At 36.8% G+C, this 25,523-nt stretch overlaps 1 protein-coding gene across 1 annotated transcript in view; it reads right to left on the reverse strand.

The window, feature by feature from the left end:
- Window positions 1–25,523, reverse strand: part of LOC150081312 (condensin-2 complex subunit G2-like) — a 162,876-nt gene that overhangs the window by 121,259 nt on the left and 16,094 nt on the right. The window contains exon 4 of the mRNA XM_090380160.1: window positions 20,848–20,960. Within this exon, the coding sequence (XP_090236286.1) occupies window positions 20,848–20,960 (113 nt within the window). The remainder of the gene's footprint in view (window positions 1–20,847; window positions 20,961–25,523) is intronic.

A 25,523-nucleotide genomic window follows, 5' to 3' on the forward strand; every position in this document is an offset into this window, starting at 1 on the left:
CAACTACCCACTTCCACAGTACCAGGCAGACATTTATTCCTACAATCAATTCCTTGGCTGAAGATAAATTTCTACACACCTATCCTGCAACCATTATATCCAATTTAAATTTATTCCCCCTTGTGTGTGTGTGTGTGTGTGTGTGTGTGTGTGTGTGTGTGTGTGTGTGTGTGTTATTAAGAAAAAGTAAGGAGGCCATTACCATCTTACTCAGCCCATTTAAAGCATCAAACACTTCAACAGGTCTCCTCACAGATGTTTAGTTTTCAGATGTAGCAATTTACAGAAAACAAGCACAAAAGAGTACCCTTTCGTGCCCCCTTACTAGTCTTGTTTCTCTTCTATACATCCATTCAAAACAGATCTACATCCTTCCTAAAATGAAGCTGAAAACCCGAGTTTTTCTGTTAGAAAAACTCATGTTTTCCAACAGTTTGCTGCACATTTTCAATTTGCTAGAAAATATTAATGACAAAGCCCTAAACCTGGCTGTAAGTTATATAGCACAACTATATAACTTACAGCCAAACAAAAAATCCTGGAAGAAAAAACTATGCAACCCTCACAATTGACTAACTCAGCCACATTATGGAAAAAATTCATGAAATTTTCTCACATCATTGATGGGATTCAAACACATGCCTTTTCCACCTGGTGTGGGAGGACAGTGATTATAACAACTATGCTATCCAAATCATTGACAGAACCCCTATAAGCTGCTTTAGCAACCTATCTGCAGTATTCAGAGAACTTTATATCAGACTGTAATATTACCCTTAGGTCCTTTTTCTTCCTCCATTATCTTGGGCAACAATAATCCCAGAATAGCATACTATTTACCACCACCTAAATGGTATGCTACCTTGGGGTTACTGCTATCTAAATTTTCTTTTAATTTCTCAAATATATTTAATACAATCTTCTTAGCACTGCTACTTAAAACTTTTTTTACACACTTTCTTACAGCAGTTTCCAAACTTCAAGCAAGCACCATGTTGGAAACAAGTCCAAGTGAAATAAAATATTTAGGACCCCTGGAGCATTCAAGAAAACCTTTTCATTTCTGACCCCAGGGGCTCACATTTGATGAGTATGGGCTTGGCACACCCAGGGTCCTGAGCCAGATATCATCATTCTTCTTTCTCCTCTTTCTTGGTGATTATCTCTCTCTCTCTCTCTCTCTCTCTCTCTCTCTCTCTCTCTCTCTCTCTCTCTCTCTCTCTCTCTCTCACAGTAACTTGGAAAATTTTTTTAGCTGGTGCAGCATAAGCCTCAGGCTTCCTTGCACTATATAGCTAATAATAATAATAATAATAACAATAATAATTTCCTCTTTCATCAATGTTTGCTATTCTAAAATCTCATATTTCTAGCTTTAAACTTATTAGAGTATTCAAGGAAGACAAAGGCATTCCAAATCTTTTCTTTCTTCCCCTTTTTTATTTTCTTAAACCATATCCCATCTCTTAACTCACCTTAATAACAGTGGACTATCCTTAATACATTAAAAGAATAATTCTGAATTAGCCATTCAGTAACTTAAGGTAAGCTATGTGCTTTGAATGCTTGGCAGGTCTCAATGAAGTTTGCTCAGATTTAAACATAATTAGTTTAAAAGTTTGACAGAACTTACATGAATGTAACAAAAGATTTTAAGTGATTAAACATAAAAGAAAGAAAAATAAGCTTTTCTAGAAAAAATAGAGAAAGTATCTTCTAGGCAGTATAATCCCATATTTGGGGTTGTTTTCACCCAAATTTGCAATGACTTGTTTAAAATTTTAAATTTCCTTCAAGAGGGAAGTACTTCAAGCTGCTAAAACTAAGTTTTAATATTTGGGCAAAAGATACATATAGTACATCCATTTTAAAAATGAGTATTTGCAGAAGAAAATGGTTTTTCAACGGCAAAAGGAAGAAGAATTTTTCATCCCCAAAAAATTCACATTTTGGGAACAAATATACAAATATTCTAAAATAGCAAATATTTTTTTTTTTTTTTTTTTTTTATGAAAAGCCCAAACACGAAAGGTATCAAAACCTACAGTACTTAGTGCCGTGCATGGGTTAAAGGAGAAGTATGGGGGAAGGGGGGGGGATGCCGGAAACTTTGCTCTAGAGACTAAACATGGGTTTCACCACTTCAAGCCTCCAATAAGCAAAGTGGTGGTATTTCACCAGTTGATGAAAGTCATCTACCACTATTTACAAGAATTATCTATTTTTTTTTTAATATCCAAAAGATACAAGATATCTTAGAATAAAATTTTTTTTCACATTTTATATGTATTTTAAAACAATTTTATTTTTTAGAATTTTGACAAAGTTTGGTAAATAAATACTAAGGTATCACATACAAAAAGTGTAAAAAATCTAGCATCTTAGCTGGCACTCCATCAGATTACTGCTGCCAATTAAATTTTATTTTAATGGGTAGCAGAAACTTTTTTCTTTTCTAACAGTAGATAAATTAGATAATATTTATATTCTAGGTTTTTATTTAGAATTACAGCTTTGTAGCTTCTAGTTACTGTACTGGTATTAAACTTCATAAATAGCAAAGCATCTTAATTAGATTCTATTTAGGTGCTTTGCTTAATTAAGAAGCTTTGCAATTTATTCAGTTTCATTCTCACTTTCATAAAACATGATAATGCAGAAATTTTGGATGTAATATAAACTATAAATGAAATACGGCAAAAATGTTCTAACTTGCATTAGCATTAGGACATTTGATATACTCCTTTTTCTTTTTTAATATTAATGATCTTCAATTGAACACACATTTTTTTTGCTAGTTTTGTTGATGTATGAATTTTATAGCTACACAGATATCCACCACAAACTTCTTAAAAGCTGATCTCCAGCTGACTGGGAGGGGAAAAAAGGAGAGAAGAGCAGATATAAATCATTTCACTTCAATCCTTTTAATCCTGTCTTATCTCTTGCAAAAAAGAATTTGCTTCATCTACATTATCTTCAATAATATCCAGATTTCTAGACAAAAGAAGATTTGTCTCTACTTGGAATAAACTTAATCCAAAAGACTATTTTTGGATTAAGGAAAAAAGTTAAAATGTTATTTCTCTTCTGAACAGTGGTTAATTCTATGCAACTCTTAATCTGTCCTATTATAATATAATGTTCCCCTATCTTTGAAGATAGGGGAACAGAACCTCTCTCAAAAAAAAAAAATTCTTGATTCTATCCAAAAGAAACACCAATCATATTAATTAATACTTCTCATGCAGACTTACTCTGTTGCTTATCAACACAGATGTTTAGATTCTGCTGCATGTCTTTCTACTGATGTTTTCATGGGCTTTGTTCTTTTTAACCAGAATTTGTAATTTAAGCAATTTCTTCTGAAATCGTTTGGAAATTTGTAGCAACTGATCAACATCCATTCAAAATCACCTTCAAATTAATCAAACAGTTTTCTTCATTTGGTTCCTGGAACAACAATCTATCTTCAAATTAATTAGAGTTTTTTAATTCAGTTCCTGGAACAACAATCTATCAAAAGCAGTTCCTAGAAATTACAATACAGAGAGATTAAAAACATCTCAACCCTCAAACCATACGTAGTACTCGAATAGAGTAGGTTTCAACAACCTATTGTGTTTGGAATTACTATTTAAAAAACTGTAATAAAGTGGGCATTGTTTTTAGTAGTGTTTCTACTTTTAGTTTTTTTTTTTTAAATATTAGAAATAGTATAGTAACAAATTTACCTTTTTCATATCAGAATTCCCTTGGAGCCATGCTCTTAGATAAATATTTCCAATATTTTTTGCTTCTTCCCTGTGAAATCATATCATAATACATATACTAATCCTGTTTTATTCATATAAAGTATAAAATGAACAAATAATAATTACTTACTTATGCAGACAGCATAAAAAGTGTAGCAATCTATCATTTCTTCTAATGGCACACACTCATAACTTAATGGACTACTGAGAGTTTTTAGTCATAAGAGTTAGTTTTAGTGAAAGAAAAAAAAAATTCTGGGTTTTGTCTTTTTTTTTTCTACAAAGACTTTGTAGTTAAATACCAAAGTAGGACGTTGACTAACATCTAAATAAAACAATCAAAATTTTGCAAACATATACTACATACAATATATGAGGCAATCTTAAAAAGACATATTTTTTTAATTATTAAAAGTAATAAAAATTCAGCTTGCAGGCCTTTCTGGTGAATTTTATCCTAAGGCTATATATATATATATATATATATATAATTGTAATGGTATTATTGATTCAACAGCAACTGAAACAACTTGTGTTAATAATTAAATTACTTACTATAAAAGATTTTTTAAACAATTTATTTCGACTCATTCAAGTTGGTACAACTTATTATACCAATGAGATATTCTATGTATAGCACAGAACACCGATTCACATGGATGGATTCAAAATGACATACTGAAATCTAATATTAACTTACTCAAATTATTAATTTATAAATCATAAATATTTCAAATCGAAAAATTCAGAAAATATGTTAAATAGCATACTTTAAGAGACTTTTAATGAAGAGAGAAAAACATAGCTATAACAATATATTTCTAATGAATGATTCTTTAGGACATTAAGGGAAGCCTACTAATTCATGTCATCAATTATTATGTCAATCAATAGGCTTCCCTTATGAGAAGCCCACTGATTGGCATAATTGCTGATGGAATAGAAACTGAATGTGTGATCTCCACTGCCACTTGACAAGATTTTACTGAGAAATATGTTACCTGTGACTTTTTTTTTTTTTTTTTTTAATTTTGGATCCTAGATTACATCTCAGAAATGTTTTGCACATGCTTTTGAAACATCCTGTGTAAGTAACAGTGCTGGTAAAAAGGGTAAAAACACTCCTTCAATTCAAAATGGCAGTTAAAGGACTTCTAGCTAATAATAATTATGATTTACTATATGCATGCTATAACCTATTCAAGATCTATGAAACAACTGCTAATAATGTCCTAAAACTGAGCTAATATAGGAATAAAAAATGTGAAATATTCTTTCACATTTTTTATTCCCTATATTAGCTCATTATTATTTAGTTCCTCAAACACAGAAATAATCAGATCAAATATAATAATTATGTATAAAAATAAAATTAAATATTTTATAAAAATAAAATTAAACACTGCATAATGTTAATTTTTTTTAAATTTTAAAACCAGAAATAAAATTAAATCTTACTACACTTTATTGAAATAAAAACTGTTATAAAAATAAACTACACACATTAAATAAAGTAGCTTACAGGACTAATGTGCACATCTTCATCATATAGTTCCACAGACATAATACACCTTACCGAAAAGCAGTTATATCCAATTCCCAAATTAGTCTGGAAAGGTTTTACTTGTACATGGTTATTAGAAAATTCATTTATTACATAGCACATTCAAAAGGTTCAAAATGAGTGAATGTGCATACCTTTAAACAGCAATTGATTCAAACATTTCAAATTACGTTCTCAAATGTAATTTGAAATGTTTGAGATACAGCACACTGAAAAATACAAGAATCATTTATGCCATTCTTTGCTGTTTCGTCATAGCAGGCTTGCACTTTTCACTGAAACAACAACCTTCTAACAATTGTTTTACCTTTGGAAAATGGAAAAAAATCATATGGTGTGAGTAAAATCAATGCTCTAGCACTGTTATTCCATATTTACTGAGGTAGTGTTTAAATAAATAGAATGAATTGCCACATAAGCAAAAGCTATCTTCTTGAGTATATTTCTCCATTTTTTTTTTTTTTTTTCCCTTTCTGATTGCATCTCTCAGATGACAAAGAATTTCAACATACAAATCATTGACTTTCTGATATGAATTTGAAATGGATGATGCCTCTCTGCAAAAAACTTCTAACATCATTTTTCCTTTGCTCCTACCACTTGAACATTTTGTTGTTTTGTTAAATCTTTACCACATGTTTGCTATACAATGTGACAATTTCAAATGCAAATTTTTTCAATAGCATGCAAATTTTGAAGTTTATATGCATTTCATTCACCAATATTTTTCCATTATCATATACAAAAACCACAATATGATGCATTACCATATGCACTCAAACATGGACTGAAACTTCCAACCGATCAACTTCTAAACATATTAGAAATTGCATATTATTTCTGGATAAAAGTATCAAACACAATGTGAAAAGTTTCATGTCTTCCTATCTTCAGATTTATTATGATATGTTTCAGCAACTTTTGAATGTAAAAGTAAAGTAAAAGTAATGTATCCTCTATATACCTCTATGGATTATACCACTAATTAAAAGTTAGTTTCAAAAGTTACTGTTTTTTATTTTAAAAATATTTTTAAATGATGTATTTTTATCATTTTTAAACTGTATATTTTATTGGAATTTATTTATTTCTCTGGGTTTAAATTTTAAAAAAATTTAATATAAAAAGTTATAAACAGAAAAAGAATAAAAAAATATGTATTAAATTTTATTTTAATACAATAATTTTTACATTTTGTCTGTTTATTCCTGTTCGACTGAAGTCTAAGAAAGCTGACAGAAATTAACAAAAATAGTTCCTAATTGATTAAATAATCTGTGCATAGTTTCTGTATATTTTGCTTAAAGCTATGAAGAATTTTTAAAAATAAGTTATCAATTTCTGTCTTTTCAGTTGGAATATATAACTGAGACATTATACTTACATATTGCAATTTGGTAAATAACTTTTGATCCTAGTATGTAGTTTTTCTGTCAGATCATCCCTCAATTGAAGAAGAAAACTTATAAAATTTTGGCCCTTTAAAAGTTTTCACAAACAAATTCATTAATTTTATGTTCAATAGTGATTGATATAATTTTTAAAGTATTCTAAAGAGAAGTAGATATTACAAGTATTTAAAAACTATAATTCGATTAACCAAAAATATAAAAAATATATATAATAAAATCCACTTAAAAAATTCACGTGGCATATAAGGGCAATCCCAGAATAACTAGAGTATTTCTACTTGCATGTGATGTGTCAGGCACAAAGGTGCATAAGTGCACATGCTTTCAGGGACCAGGATTCAAGCCTGTGACTGCTAAATATGGTACTGTTTCTTGTATTCTCTCTCTATCTTATGAACTCCTGTGACCATGCGGTCATCCCAGAGTATAAATAGAAACAGAAATATTGCAGCAGTTAGTAGCAATGTCCTCATAGTAGTGACACAGCTTGAGCATTCTTTTCACTGTATAATGTAATATATAGTCAACAGGGGAATTAAACATGTTTGGTTTGTTTCACCTCCAAAGAGGAGAATTTGAGCAGAGCTGAAAATTATTACAGATGAAATCATGATAAGGAAACTAATCACCGGTGATGAGATATGGGCTATTCTCTATTATTCTAAAATAAAATTCAAAGTTCTTTTTAGAAGTGCATTTCTTTTACTCAAAATCAATCAAAAAAATCTGCTGATTTAAAAGGTTAGGCTAATTATTTTATTCGATGAAAAAGAGATTGTTTATATTTAAGAAATGGGAAAAACAATGGGATAGGTGAATTATAGAAAATAGAAGATATTTTGAAAATAACTAAATTCAGTGTTCTACAGAGAAAATCTACTCTTGATTATTGCTGGGATAGTGCTCATCATGAATTTTCACTATACTGGTGGGTAAGATCATGGGCATCTCTGATTACAATGCAAGACCATCTCAATAGGTATGGTATTTTTAATGGATCTCAGTGTGGGTTAGTGAAGGGGCAAGTATTGCCTGACCTATCTAGTTTAATTATTTGAGATGAAGTTATAAAATACAAATTGAACGAGAGGTCACAAATTGAACGAGAGGTCTTTTAACCAAATTTAGTCGATTTATTAACCAATTGTTATATCAAATTATCTTCTATAAGTACATTATACACCTAGACAGGATAATTAGTTTATTCTAAATTGAGATAGCGAGATTTCAAAGCTAATCAATACTTACGAGTCCGTAGAAATACCGTTCGTGAATTCCCGCCATTTTTACACGATAGCATAAGCTTAGTGTAGTATACTGCATAATATAATATTGTCAATTAATCAGTAAATCTATTAATCTTGATAAACTTTATTGTCAATTAAATTGTATTTTTAACTCTATAAATATATATAACGACTTAATCGTAACAAATAATTAATACATAACTATAGTGGTACACGTGATACGGAAGTTGTATAAAGGGAACACTAGATACCGAAAAAAAAAAAAAAAAAAATATATATATATATATATATATATATAACATAACTGTTTTGGGATATAACTTAAGGATTTAATTTTTGTTTTAAATTTTATTGAATTAAATTGGAATCATGACTCTGACCAGAGCAGCAAAGCAAAAGGCTCAAGCTAATGGGAGTGCTGTGGTTCAGGGGAGAACTGAGGGGGGAAGTTGCCCTCTGAATCACAGTCTATTAAAATGCACTGTTTGCTTGATGTTTGCGGAGCAGTCGGGTACGGGACATGATACTGCCAAGCGGGATGTCTTTGTGTGTGCACGATGTAAGGAGTGCAAGGAAATCAGGCGACAACTCAGCGTTGTTATGGGCCTTTATGAGACCTTGAAGGACAGGGTGGATGCCCTCGAAGGAAATAAATTGAGGGGCCCATCAAGCTCTCAGCTGCCCACATCAACGCCAGAGCTTGCACTTGGTCATCAGGCAACACAGGGGCAGCCCCCTAGGCAGAATGCGCTGGTCCCACAGGAACTAGTAGTTGTTGGTGACTCTATTGTCAGGGAAACGGGGAACATGCTTTGTAAAAAGGATAGGTGGAATAGGACCAGGGTATGTCTGCCAGGGGCAAAGGTTGATGACGTTGTAGAGCGGATATCATCTTTTAAGGGCACAAAAGGTGATATAGTTGTACACTTGGCACTAATGATATTAAGAGTAGGAGACCGGCGGAATTACTTAGCAAGTACAGGTCACTTGAAAAAAAGCCGTGAATTAGGGTTGAACTTGAAATTGTCTGCAATTCTGCCCAGACACGATAGGAGGGAGTATATGATGAGAGCCTTGTCGATCAATTCGGCCCTGGAGGGATTGTGCAAGGCTCAAGGGGTAGAATTTTTTTCAGCCTGGACTGTACTTGTTAACAGGAGAGATTGCTTCTACAGGGATGGGATACACTTAAATAGAAAGGGTGCAAGAATTTTTGCTGATGCTGTCGAGGCAGTGTTAGGTGGGTCGGAAAACTGCTAGTTGGGGGGGATACAAGGACTAATAGATTAACAGTAGCCACTGGCAGAGGTGGAAGTGATTCTTGCACTGCTTCTATTCAAATGAGCAGAAGTCTGAAAAACAAGATGCAGGATATTTCAGAGACTGCTGGTAGTCATTGCGTTACAAGTAAACACATGGGTTGTGTTAGGGTAGCTAAGAATAGAAACAGGTGCATGTATACCTGCGTGTACACCAATGCTAGGAGTTTGGTAAATAAATTTGATGAATTTGAGGTATTGCTCAAAACATCGAAGGCAGATCTTGTTGGGATATCAGAGACGTGGTGCCACACAGATATAAGTAATGCGGAACTGGAATTCGGGGAATACAATGTATATAGAAAGGATAGACAGGACAGGAGGGGAGGAGGGGTTATGCTATTAATTAAGAAACACATAAAGTCAAAGGAAGTGAAGCCAGTTGACATCGATGGACAGGGCAGTGTCGAGTCAGTTTGGTGTGACATAAGCATAGGGAAATCAAAATTGAGAGTAGGAGTGTGCTATAGGCCTAATGACTCTGATGAGTATAATAATATATTGTACAGGGAAATAGAGTGGGCCAGTAAATCAGAGAGTCTTATAATGGGGGATTTTAATTTCCCAGATATTGACTGGAATTTGTGGGTTGGTCACTCGCACACTAGCAAGGCTTTTGTGGATTTATTGGATGATTGTTTTCTACATCAGCATGTTCGTGAGGCAACAAGAGGGAGCAATACTCTTGATCTGATTATCAGTAGTGATTCTTCATGCATTAAGAACCTGCAGATAAATGAACCACTAGGTGGCAGTGATCACAGTGTGTTGAAGTGGGATTTACTCAAGGAGGTAACTACCATCAGAGGTAAAGGGAAGGGTTTTTGTTTTCGTAAAGGCGACTATGATGGTCTGAGACAGTATTTAAATTCTATACAGTGGGACCAACTGATGATGTTACCAACAGCAAACTCAAAATGGGAATCATTCAAGGAACTAATCTTGGTGGCTACCAGGCTTTACATACCAACTAAGAAATATTGTTCAAGGTTTAGGCCTAAATGGTTGTCAGATGGACTAATGAGACATGTGGCAGAGAAGAAAAATGCATGGGATACATACAAATTAATGGGTGACGTGGAAGCCTATGATAGATATAAGTTGGTCTGTAACCAAGTCACAAAGGAGATTAGGCAGGCAAAGGCAGACTACGAAAAATCCTTGGCAAAGGATGCAAAGAAAAACAGAAAGGAGTTCTTTACATACTTGAACTCGAGAAGGAAAGGGATGAATCAGATTGGTCCACTGGATATTGATGGTTCAACAGTTGAGGATCCTGCTCAGGTGGCTAACAATCTAAACGAGTATTTTGCATCTACATTCATGCATGAGGAGTTATTCAGGAAGGAGAATGATGTAGGTAAAGTAAACATTGGCAGTGAGCTGGATGATTTTGTAATAACTGAGAGGAAAGTGGAGGAGAGATTGTTGAGGATAAACATAAAAAAGGCACCTGGGGTGGATGGGATCTATCCAGTTATATTAAAGGAGGCAGCAAAGGAAGTATGAAAACCCTAGCCATAATTATGAGAGCTTCTTTGGACTCAGGGGAGGTACCCATAGACTGGAGATGTGCAAATGTAACCCCAATTCACAAAGGAGGATCAAAGGCTGACACAAGTAATTATAGACCTGTTAGTTTAACTTCTGTTCCAGGTAAATTAATGGAGGCACTGGTTAAAGAAGCACTGCAGGATCATCTAGACAAGAATTCAGTTATAGCTCAGATGCAGCATGGTTTTGTTAAGGGCAGGTCTTGCCTGACCAATTTGATTGGATACTATGATGTAGTCACAAAAGAACTGGATGCAGGGAATAACTTTGATATTATATATTTGGATCTTAGAAAGGCTTTTGATACTGTTGCACATGGAAGACTGCTGCACAAATTGGAGCAGTGTGGCATTGGAGGCAAATTGCTGCTATGGATAAGGGGATGGTTGAGTGGCAGAAGACAGAGAGTGGTAATCAATGGACACTGCTCAATGTGGACTAATGTTATTAGTGGAGTTCCTCAAGGTTCAGTGTTGGGTCCATTGTTGTTTTCGGTGTTTATGAATGATATTGATGATGGTATATCGGGATTAATGTCCAAGTTTGCAGACGATACAAAGGTTGGCAGGGTTGTCAAGGACACTACTGACACTATGCTGCTGCAACAGGATCTGGAAAGGTTGAGCAGATGGGCTGAGAGGTGGCAAATGAAGTTTAACATTGACAAATGTAAAGTACTACACATGGGAAACAGCAACCCCAGAGCAACGTATCAACTCTGTGGTACAACACTGACAGTGGTAGAGAATGAAAGGGACTTGGGGGTGGTTGTGCAGGCAGATATGAAGTTCTCTGAGCAGTGCAGACGAGCTGCAAGAGTAGCTCATGGTGTCTTGTCAATGATATACAGGAATTTTTCTAGCAGGGATAAGGAGGTGATTATTCCCTTGTATAAGGCAATGGTTAGGCCACATCTTGAGTACTGTATACAGGTCTGGAGGCCTCATTTCAAGAAGGATGTAGAGCTGCTGGAACGGGTACAGAGAAGGGCAACAAGATTAGTAAATGGAACAAAGGGTTGCTCTTACGAAGAAAGGCTTAAGTTTTGCAAATTACAGAGTCTGGAGACTAGGCACCGGCGAGGTGATCTGATAGAGGTGTATAAGGCTTTGAATGGTTTGAGCATGCTCAATGCCAATGGGATTCTTCATCTTTCTCAGAATAATCACCTCAGAGGGCATAAATTCAAATTGAGGAAGGACGGATGTCGGATAGATGTGCGGAAATTTGCCTTTGGCCAGCGGGTGGTTGGTTGGTGGAAACGACTTCCATCACTTGTTGTTGAAGTTAATAGCCTAAACAAATTTAAAGCTCAACTGGACAGGTATTTCGAACGAACGGAGGGGTGAAATGGGAGAGGGGTTTTTTTTTTTTTTTTTTTTTTTGGCTGATCCTGAATAAGCTTGCTTTCTTGCATCATATGCCTCTACTAATGCTAATGCTAAAATGGTTGAATGCAAGAAACGATTTCAATATTATTTATTTTGACTTCAGTAAAGTTTTTGATATGGCCCTCCATGTTATTATTACTGGAGCAAATTGGGATTAATGCAAGACCCTTTGTTGGATCAAAGGCTGGCTAGAAGATGAGAGAGAGAGAGAATAGTCATACATGAACGTAACTCAGGGTGGGCCAGTGCAAGTGGAGTCTCTCAGGGTTAAGTGTTGGGGACATTTCTGTTTATCTTCTTTAATGACACTGACGAGGAGAAAGCTGTTGATGATTTAAAGGTAGGAAGGTAGTTAATGACCAGAAGAAGCCACTTTGTTTCAAAATGATGCTTCAGAATGGTTGCATATACAGTCAGAAAAATGCCAACTGAAATTTAATACTTCTAAATATAAAGTTTTGCAACTAAGCAACAAGAATCAATGAGTTATTTACAAGTTAGGAGGAGTGGGGTTAAAAGTGGTCCAGGATGAAAAAGACTAAGAGATTACAATTCAATCAGATACGAAATTTTCCATGCAGTGTAAACAGGAAGCTAGTAAGGTGGAAGATACATGATGTCCTGTATATGATATATAGAACCTTTGCAAGCAGAAAAAAGGATGACATTGTCCCTTTGCATTAAATGATGGTGAGACTGCATTTAGAATATTGTGTTCAGTTCTAGGAAACACTTGAAGAAAGACATAATACTTCTAAAGTGTTCAAAGAAGGGCAATGTGATTGGTAAGGGGTGCTATCAATGTCCACATGAAGAATGTCTTAGAAAGTGCAGACTGAAAAGCTTGGTAACTAGACATCTTGGGCAGGAGAGGAGGGGAGAACCTGGTAGAGATGTATAAGGCTCTGAAGGGAATCAGTAAAATATACCAGTGAAGTATACTTTGACTAATAGAAGAGAGAAGAACCAGAGGACATAATACAAAATTTTGGTGAGTAACAGAAAGTTGGATATCATGAAGTTTCCTTTCAGGCAGTGTATTAGATCAATGGAATGGAACAACTGCTAAAGTGGTTGAGGTTAACAGTCTGGCAAAGTTCAAAGCAGAATTGGATAGGCACATTTTGGTAACAGATAATATGAATGATAGCTTTTTTTTTCCAGATGAAATAAAAACCTGCTTCCTTGCATCATTAACCATTATAATACTAATTGGATAACAAAATAAATACAGTTGGTATCATACATGGAAATGTTACTCAATGCAAATTCACAGCTTTCCATTTCTAAACATATTACTTCTCCCCCCCCCCAAGAGAAGGCAGTTTCACAAGTGATATTTTTATCTCTATATTCTCCTTTAAATAAAATGTTTGTGGTTTGTCGATATACACTCTTTCTAAAAATTAATTTATAGTTGACAGAATTGTGCTTTTGGAAGCCATTTACGAGGGTGTTTCAATAAAGAATCGCCCTAACCTAGCTGCAGAGGTGCTACCCTATTTATTCTTGGCACAGGTTTTAGTCCTTCTCTACATAGCAACAGTGCAGATTTACACATTTTTCCCATTGATGGATGAGGCTACGGATACTTTTTTTGTAGAAGTGGTGAGGTTGGTCTTTGAACCATGTCTCTGTTGCAGAAATGAGTGTCTCGTTGTCAGGGAAGTGGGTCGTCCCCCGGAGAAATGATTTGAGGGAAGGAAACAAGAAGAAGTCCGAGAGTGCAAGATTGGGTGAGTAGGCTGGATGGGGCAGTATTTCATATCCACAAGTGGCCACTTGTGTTGTTGCAATTTCAGAAGTGTGAACTGGGGTATTGTCTTGAAGCATTCTCACTCCTTTGGACAACATGCCACGCCTACATGTTTTGATTTTCTCCCGTAATTTTGTGAGTAAGTTGGCATAATAGGCACCTGTAATTGTTCTACCTTTCGGCAGGTAATCAGTCATTATTATGTCTTTCTCATCCCAAAACACTGTCAGCAAGATCTTTCCTGCTGACACTTGGACCTTTGCCTTCTTTGGGAGTGGGGAACCATGATGTTGCCATTCCATGGACTGCTTTTTACTTTCAGGGTCGAAATGTTGTATCCAACTTTCATTCTGAGCGATTAGACAAGAGAAAAAGTCTTCCTCATTTTTTTTGGTACAGGGCTAACAACTCTTGTGATTTCTGTTGTCGATCAGCCTTCGGGAAACCAGTCAATAATCAGGGAATCCACCTTGCACTCAATTTCCATAAATGGAGTTGGTCATGAAGGATTGTTTCAACAGAGCCCACACTAATCTTCACCTCCTGGGACAATTCATGCAAAGATATCCGGCAATCTTCCATGATTAACGACTCCACTTTTCTGATCGTGCTATCATCAATGGCTGAATGGGGACGACCTGGAATGGGCTCGGATTCTACCGATGTCCGACCACACCTAAACTGTCTATGCAAGTGCTTCACAATGCCATAGGATGGGGCTTCATCCTTATAAATAGCAGTCATCTCCTCGTGGATTTCTTTAGGAGAGTTCCCCTTCAAGAACAGATACCGTATTACAGCTCTGACTTCAACTTTTCCATGACGCTAAGGAAAATTCATCACACATTCAGCACTGTAAGAGAAAAACAAATTAAGACACAGGGCTGAAATTTTACACCTTTGGTATAGAGATATGTATGATGCTACACACAAAATATCATGACTCTGCGATATTAGCATTATCATTAGTAGAGGCATTTGATGCAAGAAAGCAAGCTTATGCAGCATCAGCCAAAAAAAAAAACCACTTCCAACTCACCCCTCTGTTCATTCAAAATACTTGTCCAGCTGAGCCTTAAACTTATTTAGGCTATCAACTTCCACGACAAGGGATGGAAGTCTGTTCCACCAACCAACCACCCGCTGGCTAAAGGCAAATTTCCACACGTCTATCCTACATCTGTCTTTCCTCAATTTGAATTTATGCCCTCTCAGGTGATTATTCTGAGCGAGAGGAAGAATCCCATCAGCAATTGAGCATGCTCAAACCATTCAAGGCTTTCTACACCTCTATCAGATCACCTCGCTGGTGCCTCGTCTCCAGACACTGTAATTTGCAAAACTTAAGCCTTTCTTCGTAAGAGCACCCCTTTGTTCCATTCACTAATCTTGTTGCCCTTCTCTGTACTCGTCCAGCAGCTCTACATCCTTCTTGAAATGAGGCCTCCAGACCTGTATACAGTACTCTAGGTGTGGCCTGACCATTGCCTTTTACAAGGGAATAATCAACTCCTTATCCCTGCTAGAAAAATTCCTGTATATCATTGACAATACACCATGAGCTACTCTTGCAGCCCGTCTGCACTGCTCAGAGAACTTCATATCTGCCTGCACAACCACCCCAGGTCCCTTTCATTCTCTACCACTGTCAGTGTAGTACCACAGAGTTGATACATTGCTCTGGGGTTGCTGTTTCCCATGTGTAGTACTTTACATTTGTCAATGTTAAACTTCGTTTGCCACCTCTCAGCCCATTTGCTCAACCTTTCCAGATCCTGTTGCAGCAGCATAGTGTCAGTAGTGTCCTTGACAACCCTGCCTACCTTTGTATTGTCTGCAAACTTCGACATTAAGCTTGATATACCATCATCAATATCAATTATAAATACAGAAAACAATAATGGACCCAACACTGAGCCCTGAGGGACTCCACTAATAACATTAGTCCATGACGAGCAGTGTCCATTGATTACCACTCTCTGTCTTTTCCCCAACAGCCACCCCTTTATCCACAGCAGCAATTTGCCTCCAATGTCACACTGCTCCAATTTGTGCAGCAGTCTTCCATGTGCAACAGTATCAAAAGCCTTTCAAAGATCCAAGTATATAATATCAAAGTTATTCCCTGCATCCAGTTCCTTTGTGACTGCATCATAGTATCCAATCAAATTGGTCAGGCAAGACTTCCCCTTAACAAAACCATGCTGTGTCCAAGCTATAACTGAAGTCTTGTCTAAATGATCCTGCAGTGCTTCTTTAACTAGTGCCTCCATTAATTTTCCTGGAACAGAAGTTAAACTCACAGGTCTATAATTACTTGTATCAGCCTTTGATCCTCCTTTGTGAATTGGGGTCACATTTGCACATCTCCAGTCTGTGGGTACCTCCCCTGAGTCCAAGGAAGCTCTCATAATTATGGCTAAGGGTTTGCTTACTTCCTCTGCTGCCTCCTTTAATATAACTGGATATATCCCATCCACCCCGGGTGCCTTTCTTGTGTTTATCTTCAACAATTTCTCCTCCACTTTACTCTCAGTTATTACAAGATTCTCTACTTAATGCTAGAGTTGAATACACCTCTGGCTTTCCCCTCGCTAAATAACTCCTCATGTGTGAATGTCGATGCAAAATATTCATTTAGTTTGTTAGCTACCTGAGCAGGATCATCAACAGTTGGCCCATCGATATCAAGTGGACCAATCTGATTCATCCCCTTCCTTCTAGAGTTTACATAAGTAAAGAACTCTTCGCTGTTTTTCTTTGCATCCCTTGCCAAAGATTTCTCGTAATCTGCCTTCGCCTGCCTAACCTCCTTTGTAACTTGGTTACAGATCAACTTGTATCTATCATAGGCGTCTGTGTCATGTGTTAATTTGTATGTATCCCATGCATGTTTCTTCTCTGCCATATGCCTCATTAGTTCATCTGACATCCATTTAGGCCTAAACCTTGAACAATATTTCTTAGTTGGTATGTAAAGCCTAGTAGCTTCCAAGATAAGTTCTTTGAATGCTTCCCATTTTGCATTTGCTGTTGGTAACATCATCAGTTGGTCCCACTGTATAGAATTTAAATACTGTCTCAGTCCATCGTAGTCGCCTTTACGAAAGCAATAACCTTTCCCTTTACCCCTAATGGTAGTTACCTCTTTGAGTAAATCCCACTTCAGCACACTGTGATCACTGCCACCTAGTGGTTCATTTATCTGCAGATTCTTAATGCATGAAGAATCACTGCTGATAATCAAATCAAGAGTATTCCTCCCTCTAGTTGCCTCCCGAACATGCTGATGTAGAAAACAATCATCCAATAAATCCACAAAAGCCTTGCTAGTGTCTGTTTGACCAACACACAAATTCCAGTCAATATCTGGGAAATTAAAATCTCCCATTATAAGACTCTCTGATTTACTGGCCCACTCTATTTCCCTGTACAGTTTCTTATTATACTCATCAGAGTCATTAGGCCTATAGCACACTCCTACTCTCAATTTTGATCTCCCAATGCTTATGTCACACCAAACTGACTCGACACTACACTGTCCAGCGATGTCCACTGGCTTCACTTCCTTGAATTTTATGCATTTCTTAACTAATAGCATAACCCCTCCTCCCTTCCTATCCAGTCTATCCTTTCTGTAGACGTTGTACTCCCCAAATTCCAGTTCTGCATTCCTTATATCTGTGTGACACCACGTCTCTGATATCCCAACAATATCTGCCTTTGATGTTTTGAGCAATACCTCAAATTCATCAAATTTATTTGCTAAACTCCTAGCATTGGTGTACACACAAGTATACATGCACCTATTTCTATTCTTAGCTACCCTAACACAACCCATGTGTTTACTTGTACCGCAGTGACTCCCAGCAGTCTCTGAAATATCCTGCATCTTGTTTTTCAGGCTTCTGCTCATTCCAATAGAAGCAGTGCAAGAATCTCTTTCACCTCTGCCAGTGGCTACTGTTAATCTATTCGTCTTTGTCTCCCCCCAAGCTAGCAGTTTTCCGACCCACCTAACACTGCCTCGATAGCATCAGCAAATATTCTTGCACCCTTTCTATTTAAGTGTATCCCATCCCTGTAGAAGCAATCTCTCCTGTTAATGTGGAAGTAGGTGAGGGCGATTCTTTATTGAACCACCCTCATAAGTCTCCCTTACAAGAAATTATCCTGCGAAAAATAATTCAAATTGAAGTGTCATTTTTCTCTGTGTATAAATGGTTCCATATTTGACTGGCATACATGCTGAAGAGACAGACTTAGAAAATGATTATTTATATTTAAGACACATCTATAAGACACAAACCTATAAAGACACATCCTGGTCTTTGATGCCCTTGTGTCTTAAAACCCTTAAACAACAACAACAACAACTTAGAAAATATACAGACCACATTGCTGGTCAGCACTGAAGTGAAGTCATTACCAGCATTATCCTCAAAAATACAGTGCAATGATTCTATCTGCTAAAACTGCACACCAGATGTTAACATGGGGAAACCGTGCCTGTTGCCCATACATCTGGTACATGGAAAACTGGTGCACAGTTTGGGAATTATCTTAATGAATAAATGTTGTTGGATGACTCACCTGTGCATTACAGAAAGGTCTTTTTATCATCTTTCAATGTGAAACAGACAGAAAATGCCTCCAAAAATATTAGCAAATGGAATCTTTGAATTTCTTTTGATGGGTGCTGTAATTCTCAAAACAATTTTAGAGACATAAGAGAAAAAAGTTAAACAGGTTCAATTACAGTAGGACACATCAAAATAAGAAAAAAAATTACATCTAATTCCTACCTCTGTTAACATGATATATGAAGAAAAAATCACACACTGCTCCAAAACACTCCACATGTCTGCGATTACGTCTTCATCTTGTTTCAGTATTTCAAACAAAGAATCTTTTATAGCCCATATACGCTTAATATCTGCTTTCTAAAAAAAAGTAAATTTTATTATCCTCATTTGTTCAGAAAAAACTCAAATATGCTATGTTAATACATTAGTAGAGGTACATGATGCAAGAAAGTGTGGGCTTGCTTTCTTGCATCGTGTGCCTCTACTAATGTTAATACTACTAATGTTTTCTCTGTGACAACCCCAGGGACACACATCTGGTGAGTATGGGCTTAGCACACCGAGGCTCTTTCTTGGTGATTCCCTTCTACTTCTGACTCTCTCTCTCTCTCTGGGTAACTCAGAAATTTTTTTTGGCTGGTGCAGCATAAGCCTCAGGCTTCCTTGCACCATATGACTAATAATAATAATACCAAGTGAATCAAAACATAACAATATTCAGTAGAAAAACAGGCTAGTATTAAAACTTTATAAACAAACTTATGACATGAACATCTACCTGTAAAACTAGATTGAATCAAAAGATTTCTAGATGATAATAATCATAAAACTACAGTTTGATTTCAACAAACATAACGTAGAAGCAAAAATTTAATCTCTTCATTAATTTCTAAATTTAGAATATTATAATGTAGCTAAAGAGTATCCCAAAAAAATGTCATGAAAAAGCTTTTCCACCATCACCTTGTATATACTAAAGAATTATTGGTAACAAACAGCACCACAGCTCCATCTACAAGCTTCGAAATACACTGAGTTGGCGTTGCATTAGCCAATACCTACCTTGTGGGACCACCTTTTGCCTGTAATAAACATCTTAGCATGAACTCTAGAAGGCTTTGGAGAGTGTCTTGTGTTAGTGCTACCCATGCATTGCACAATGTGTCTGGTAGTGTCCACACATTATCAAGAGGATGGTTGTAGCATCAAATGTCCTTTTCCAGTAGGTCCCAAACATGCTCAACTGGGTTGAAATCAGGTGAGTTGGGTGGCCATGGAAGGACAGAGAATTCATTGTCATGTTCCCAAAACCAGTTAGTAACCTGTGAGCCTTGTGGCATAGTGTGTTGTCTTGTTGATATACATCAGAATTGTCTGGATACACTGTCATAATGAAGGGATGTACTGTACTTGGTCAGCAATGATAGAAAAGCAGACATTCCCATCAAGCTGCTGATTGATGGTGATCAGAGAACCCAGGGCATGTCACGAAAACAGTCCCCAAACCATAACACCATTTCTTTCAGCCTGCCAAACATCAACGACGCATCTAGGTGTCGTGGTGTCATGTTGCTCTCTCTCTCTCCAAATGCAGGTATGCCCATTGCTACAATAGGAATTGGAAATGGGATTCATCAGACCAGACAATAGATTTACACATGTTGATGGTCCAGTGTTGGTGCTGACATGCCCATGCAAGGCAGTTTCTTGTGTCTCGCAGTGAGCATGGATACCCATGACAGCCATCAGATTTCCACAGCCTATATGAGCTAATACCTGGTGAATAGTCCATGTGGACATTGATCTTACTATTTCTACATTGTAGCTGGGTCACTGTGCTGCATCATTGCTGAGTTAAGTGATGAGACACATACAGCACTCACCACAGGTGCTAACCAAACGTGGCTATCCCACGGTTAACCTTTGGCTGGTTGTTCGATTGCTACTGAGCCAGTCACAGTAGACTCATGACACCATAGAACAGGAGCACTTAACTGGAGACTTTCTCACAGACAATCAAAAACTGATCATCTCGTATGTGAATTACAATCTTATTTTACATATATATTTTACACTAAAAACTATTGATATGGTAGATGTAATTTACATGAATAAATCAAATTTTGCTTTTTAATAAAAATTGCAAGAATAGTAAAATAAAACAGAGTACACACTGTTAATTATATCATTTTATGAAAATAGGAAAAACAGAGTAGCTTACAGTTGCATTGGAAAAGGTCCTTTTGATCAAATATATAATTACAAGAATGCCAACTTTATCTTTGTCTTTCAAACTACGAGTCCACCATTTTTCTCCAAGACAGGCGATCTTATTTCCAATATTATCATAAGTTTCGCTAACATCAGGAAGTTGTGCTTCAAAAAAAAAAAAAAAAAATATATATATATATATATATATATTTTTTTTTATATTGATATATGCATACAAATAAGCAAACTGAAAATCAACAAGATTTCAAGATCATCATTTTTTACCCAAATACAATATAAAAAATTTTGCTTTGGAAATGCTCTCTAAAGTAGCATTTCTCGACATTTTTAATAAAAGCTACCTAAACTTAAAAAAAAAAATTTTGCCGCCTACCTATATAATCATATATCCAAATATATAAGGGCTATCCCAAATGTAAGACAACAGAAGCAACTGATAATAGCACATTGTGCATAATGGTGATATCTGAGAGGAGCAAAGAGATGTAGTTCTTGCACAACAAAACGTGATTTTAGTATGCAGGCATGTTTTGTTAAACATGGCAACCTGCTTAGACAAGCAATCAAACATGGAGTCCCATTGTGTTATCTGTTTTCTTAATTCAAAAGGCATGCAATGGGTGAAATTCATGATAATTTGTGCAACTGAAGAGAGGTACAACCCTTCAGTTGTACAATTGATGTGTACATCTTTTTTACAAAGCAATAACCAAGAAGCATATGTGCAACATCTCAGTGATGAATTGTGGTACGGTTGACTTCCCATGGCCTCTGTAGCCGAGTGGTCAGGAGCAGGAGTGTAGTAGCACACACTCTTTGAATAGACTGGGGTTCAAGCCCCTGACTGCTAAATACGGTTGATCTGCCAACCTGCACTGGACCAGCGTGGCAGATTATGGTCCATTTCCCTCAGCATGAATTGTTGAGGAGGCTTCCATCCTGCAGTGGGTTGATAATGGCTGCAGTTTTTTTTTTTTTTTGACTTCCCACCACACACACATATGAGAAACAAAGTTGAGCTCCATTCTGTTATCCAAATGGACTGGGGTTTTTTTTTTTTTTTTTTGGTAGTTGTTGGCGCATAGGCTTCTGTGGCCATAATGCACCTCCCAAGGTTTTTGCAGTACTTTGATCCAAGCCCGAGGCGGGAATCGAACCCGCGACCTTTGGGTTGTCAGGCAGGCACTTTACCCACCCGGCTAGCCTGGTCGGCCCCAAATGGACTGAATCATTCATGAAAACAGAAAAGTCAAGGTTCAATTCATTGCTCACGGGTTGAAAATCGCTAAGTTAACAGAACTACACACAAGACACTAGGATATTGAAAGGCACTGCATGATAAGTCCCAAAATTGTTGATAGATGATCACAAAGACACTTCAGGGGAGACTCCACGATAATGATCTTGAGCCAAGTACTCCAAAAGAGAATGGGAAGGACTCCCTATAAACGATACTATGGGTCTCAGGGGTCATCATCATCATCATCATCAGCCATTTTCAATCCACTGCAGGATGAAGGCCTCTCCAGCAACTTTCCAGTTGCTTCTGTTTTGAGCACTGGACATCCATTTACTACCCACAAACTCATGAATTTCATCTATCCATCTCCGCCTTTGTCTTCCAGGTTTTCTTCTAGCTCCTCTTGGATACCATTCTGTTATTTTCTTAGTCCATCTGTCATCATGTCTTCGAGCTATGTGTCCTGCCCAAGACCATTTTAGTTCTTTAGTTTTGATAAGAATGTCCTTTACTTGAGTTTGTTGCCTAATCCATGTGTTTCTCTTCTTATCTAACAGTCTTATTCCCAATATGATTCGTTCCATTCTTCGCTGTGTGGTTCTCAGCTTCTCTTCCATTCTTTTGGTGAGTGCCCAAGTTTCACTTCCATAAGTCATGGTGGGGAGTATACATTGGTCCATTATTTTACGTTTCAGACAAACTGGGATATTGCTCTTCAGTATGTGACTATATTTCCTGAATGCTATCCATCCAAAATTTATTCTTCTCTTGACTTCCAGCCATTTATCATTATTACAGCTAATAACTTGTCCCAGATAAGTATATGACTCCACCTTTTCAATTACTGCTCCTTCAATCATTATTTCCCTTTCTGTGGCATACTTGTTCATCATTACTTTTGTTTTAGCCATATTCATCTTTAGTCCAAAATCCTTACTAGCTGTGCATAACTGATTAAGATTTTCCTCTAATTCTTTGGGATCATGGCTTATGACCACAATGTCATCTGCAAATCGCAAATGGTTTAGGTACTCTCCGTTCACATTGACTCCTTTCTGCGACCAGTCTAATCTTCTGAAAGCTTCCTCAAGGGCAGCAGTAAACAGCTTCGGAGATATTGTGTCTCCTTGTCGAACTCCTTTCTCAATTTTAAATTTCCTACTGTCTTTGTCTAGTCTAATAAAGGAGGTAGCACACTCGTATATTTTCTTCAAAATCATAATATATGGGGTATCAATGCCTTGTCTTTCCAGTGCCCGAAACATTGCCTTATGCTGTATGGAGTCAAATGCCTTTTCATAATCCACAAATGCCAGGCATAATGGTGTTTTATATTCATTTGCTTTCTCCATTAGCTGTGATATTACATGAAGGTGATCCATAGTTGAGAATCCTGTCCTAAAGCCAGCTTGCTCTTTCGGTTGATTCTCATCCAGTATTCTTTCTAATCTGTTAGTAATGACCCTTGTGAACAACTTGTAGATGTGGGATAACAAGCTAATTGGTCTATAATTTCCAATTTCTGATTTATCTCCTTTCTTATGCAGCAAAACTATGATTGCATTATTCCACTGCTTAGGCGTCACACCTTTTCTAATGCACTTTGTGAAGAGCCTTGCCAGTTTTTGTGTTATGTCTCTTCCTCCCAATTTTAACAACTCTACAGTAACTTCATCTTCCCCCGGGGCTTTCTGATTCTTCATTTTCTTCAATGCATGTTCTACCTCATCAGGAAGAATATTGGGTATGTCGTATGTGTTGCTACTTTGCAATCCATCTTCCCCACTGCTGGCATCATTCCCCTGCTCCTTGTATAATTCTCTATAGTAGTCTTCTGCTATTTGAATTATGCCTTCTCTGCTGTTTATAAGTACACCATCGCTATTCTTCAGTTTCAGTATCATTTGTCTTTCTGTATTACTGCTCATGGCTGCTGATTTAAATCCTTTGTTTTCCCTTAATGCTTGTTCTACTTTTCTTGTGTTAAATCTTCTTATGTCCTCTCTGAGTCTCTTTCTAATGGCTTTGCATAACTCAGTATACTCAATTTTCTCCCTGATGAACCGAAGACGAATTTGTCGTCTTCGGTTCATCATGACAAGTGTTTCTTGACTAATTTTTTCTTCTTTGGATTTCTTTTTCCCTATAGGTTTCTTGGGCTTTATCACTTTCAAAAAGTTGTAATATTCCTCGTCGATATCTTGGTCCTCAGCAGTCTGCAGAAGCTCAAACTTGTTCTTAAGTTCCAGTACATACTGCTTTTTCTCCTCTTCTGTTATCTCAAAGACCTTTGTATTATTTACTCGAGTCAGTTTTTTCCTTTCCTTTCCTACATCTATATCAAGTGTACATCTTACCATTCTGTGATCACTTCCAACATTTACCTTATTCAGGACGGTGACATCATTCACAGTATATCTTCTATTAGTGAGGATGAAGTCGATTTCATTAGTAGTTAATCCATTTGGACTCTTCCATGTCCACTTTCTGTTCACCCTTTTCTTGAAAAAAAGTGTTCATTACTGACAGTCCTTGAGATTCTGCAAATTCCACAAGTCTTTCACCTCTTTCATTTCTTTCACCAATTCCAAAATTTCCTATAGTTCCCCTTTCTGTGCTGTTTTGTCTTTTTCCAACCTTAGCATTGAAGTCTCCCATAATAATAGTGTAGTGGGTTTTTCTGCTCATCTAGAAGACTCAATTTCAGTGTACATTTCTTCAACCTCTTCATCATCATGGCTCGATGTTGGTGCATAAATCATTATAATCTTTAGCTTGTATCTCTTAGAAATCTTGAGTATTAGTCTTGACACTCTTGGTGATGTACTTTTGAATTCCAAAATGTTGTTTTTAAAATCTTTATGGACCAGAAACCCAATTCCACCTTCACTCCTTTCACTGTTTCCATTGGTGTACAGCAGATTTCCACTTGATAAACTTATAAGTGATTCATTTCTTCTTCTTGTTTCAGCCAAACCGATGATATTCCAATTCACATTTTCTAATTCCTTTTCCAGCTCTAATATCCTGTCTTCACCGATGAGTGTTCTTACGTTATAACAGGCCAAGTTCAGTTTCCGTGCATGGCAGCCTGGTCGTACCCAGAGATTCTTAGCACCCTCTGCTTCCACTCTAATCCTCTCGCTGCCATAAGAGGGAGAGTGAAAGCTGCTGGGGACTGAGGGCCATTTGTTTCGTCGTGCTTTTCATATTGCTGGAGGGGTTGGTCTTTTCCTCTTCATGCTGACCAGGCATCTTGAAGAGAACCACTCTACACGTTCGTTGCCACCTAAGTGACGTAACAGGGCTTACCATCGAGAAGGTGTGCATGAGTGGATTTTAGGGAGGCAGGCCAACCGGACTTCTCCTAAATCTTCTGTAATAGAGAGATATTGGATCCATCAGTGTTTTAGGCTGAGTGTCTGATAACACACAGGATACCTGTTCCCCTCTAAGCCCCCGGGTCT

The sequence above is a fragment of the Mastigoproctus giganteus genome, chromosome 8 (assembly GCF_048544385.1).
Source record: "Mastigoproctus giganteus isolate SK-2022 chromosome 8, ASM4854438v1, whole genome shotgun sequence".
NCBI lineage: Eukaryota > Metazoa > Arthropoda > Arachnida > Uropygi > Thelyphonidae > Mastigoproctus > Mastigoproctus giganteus.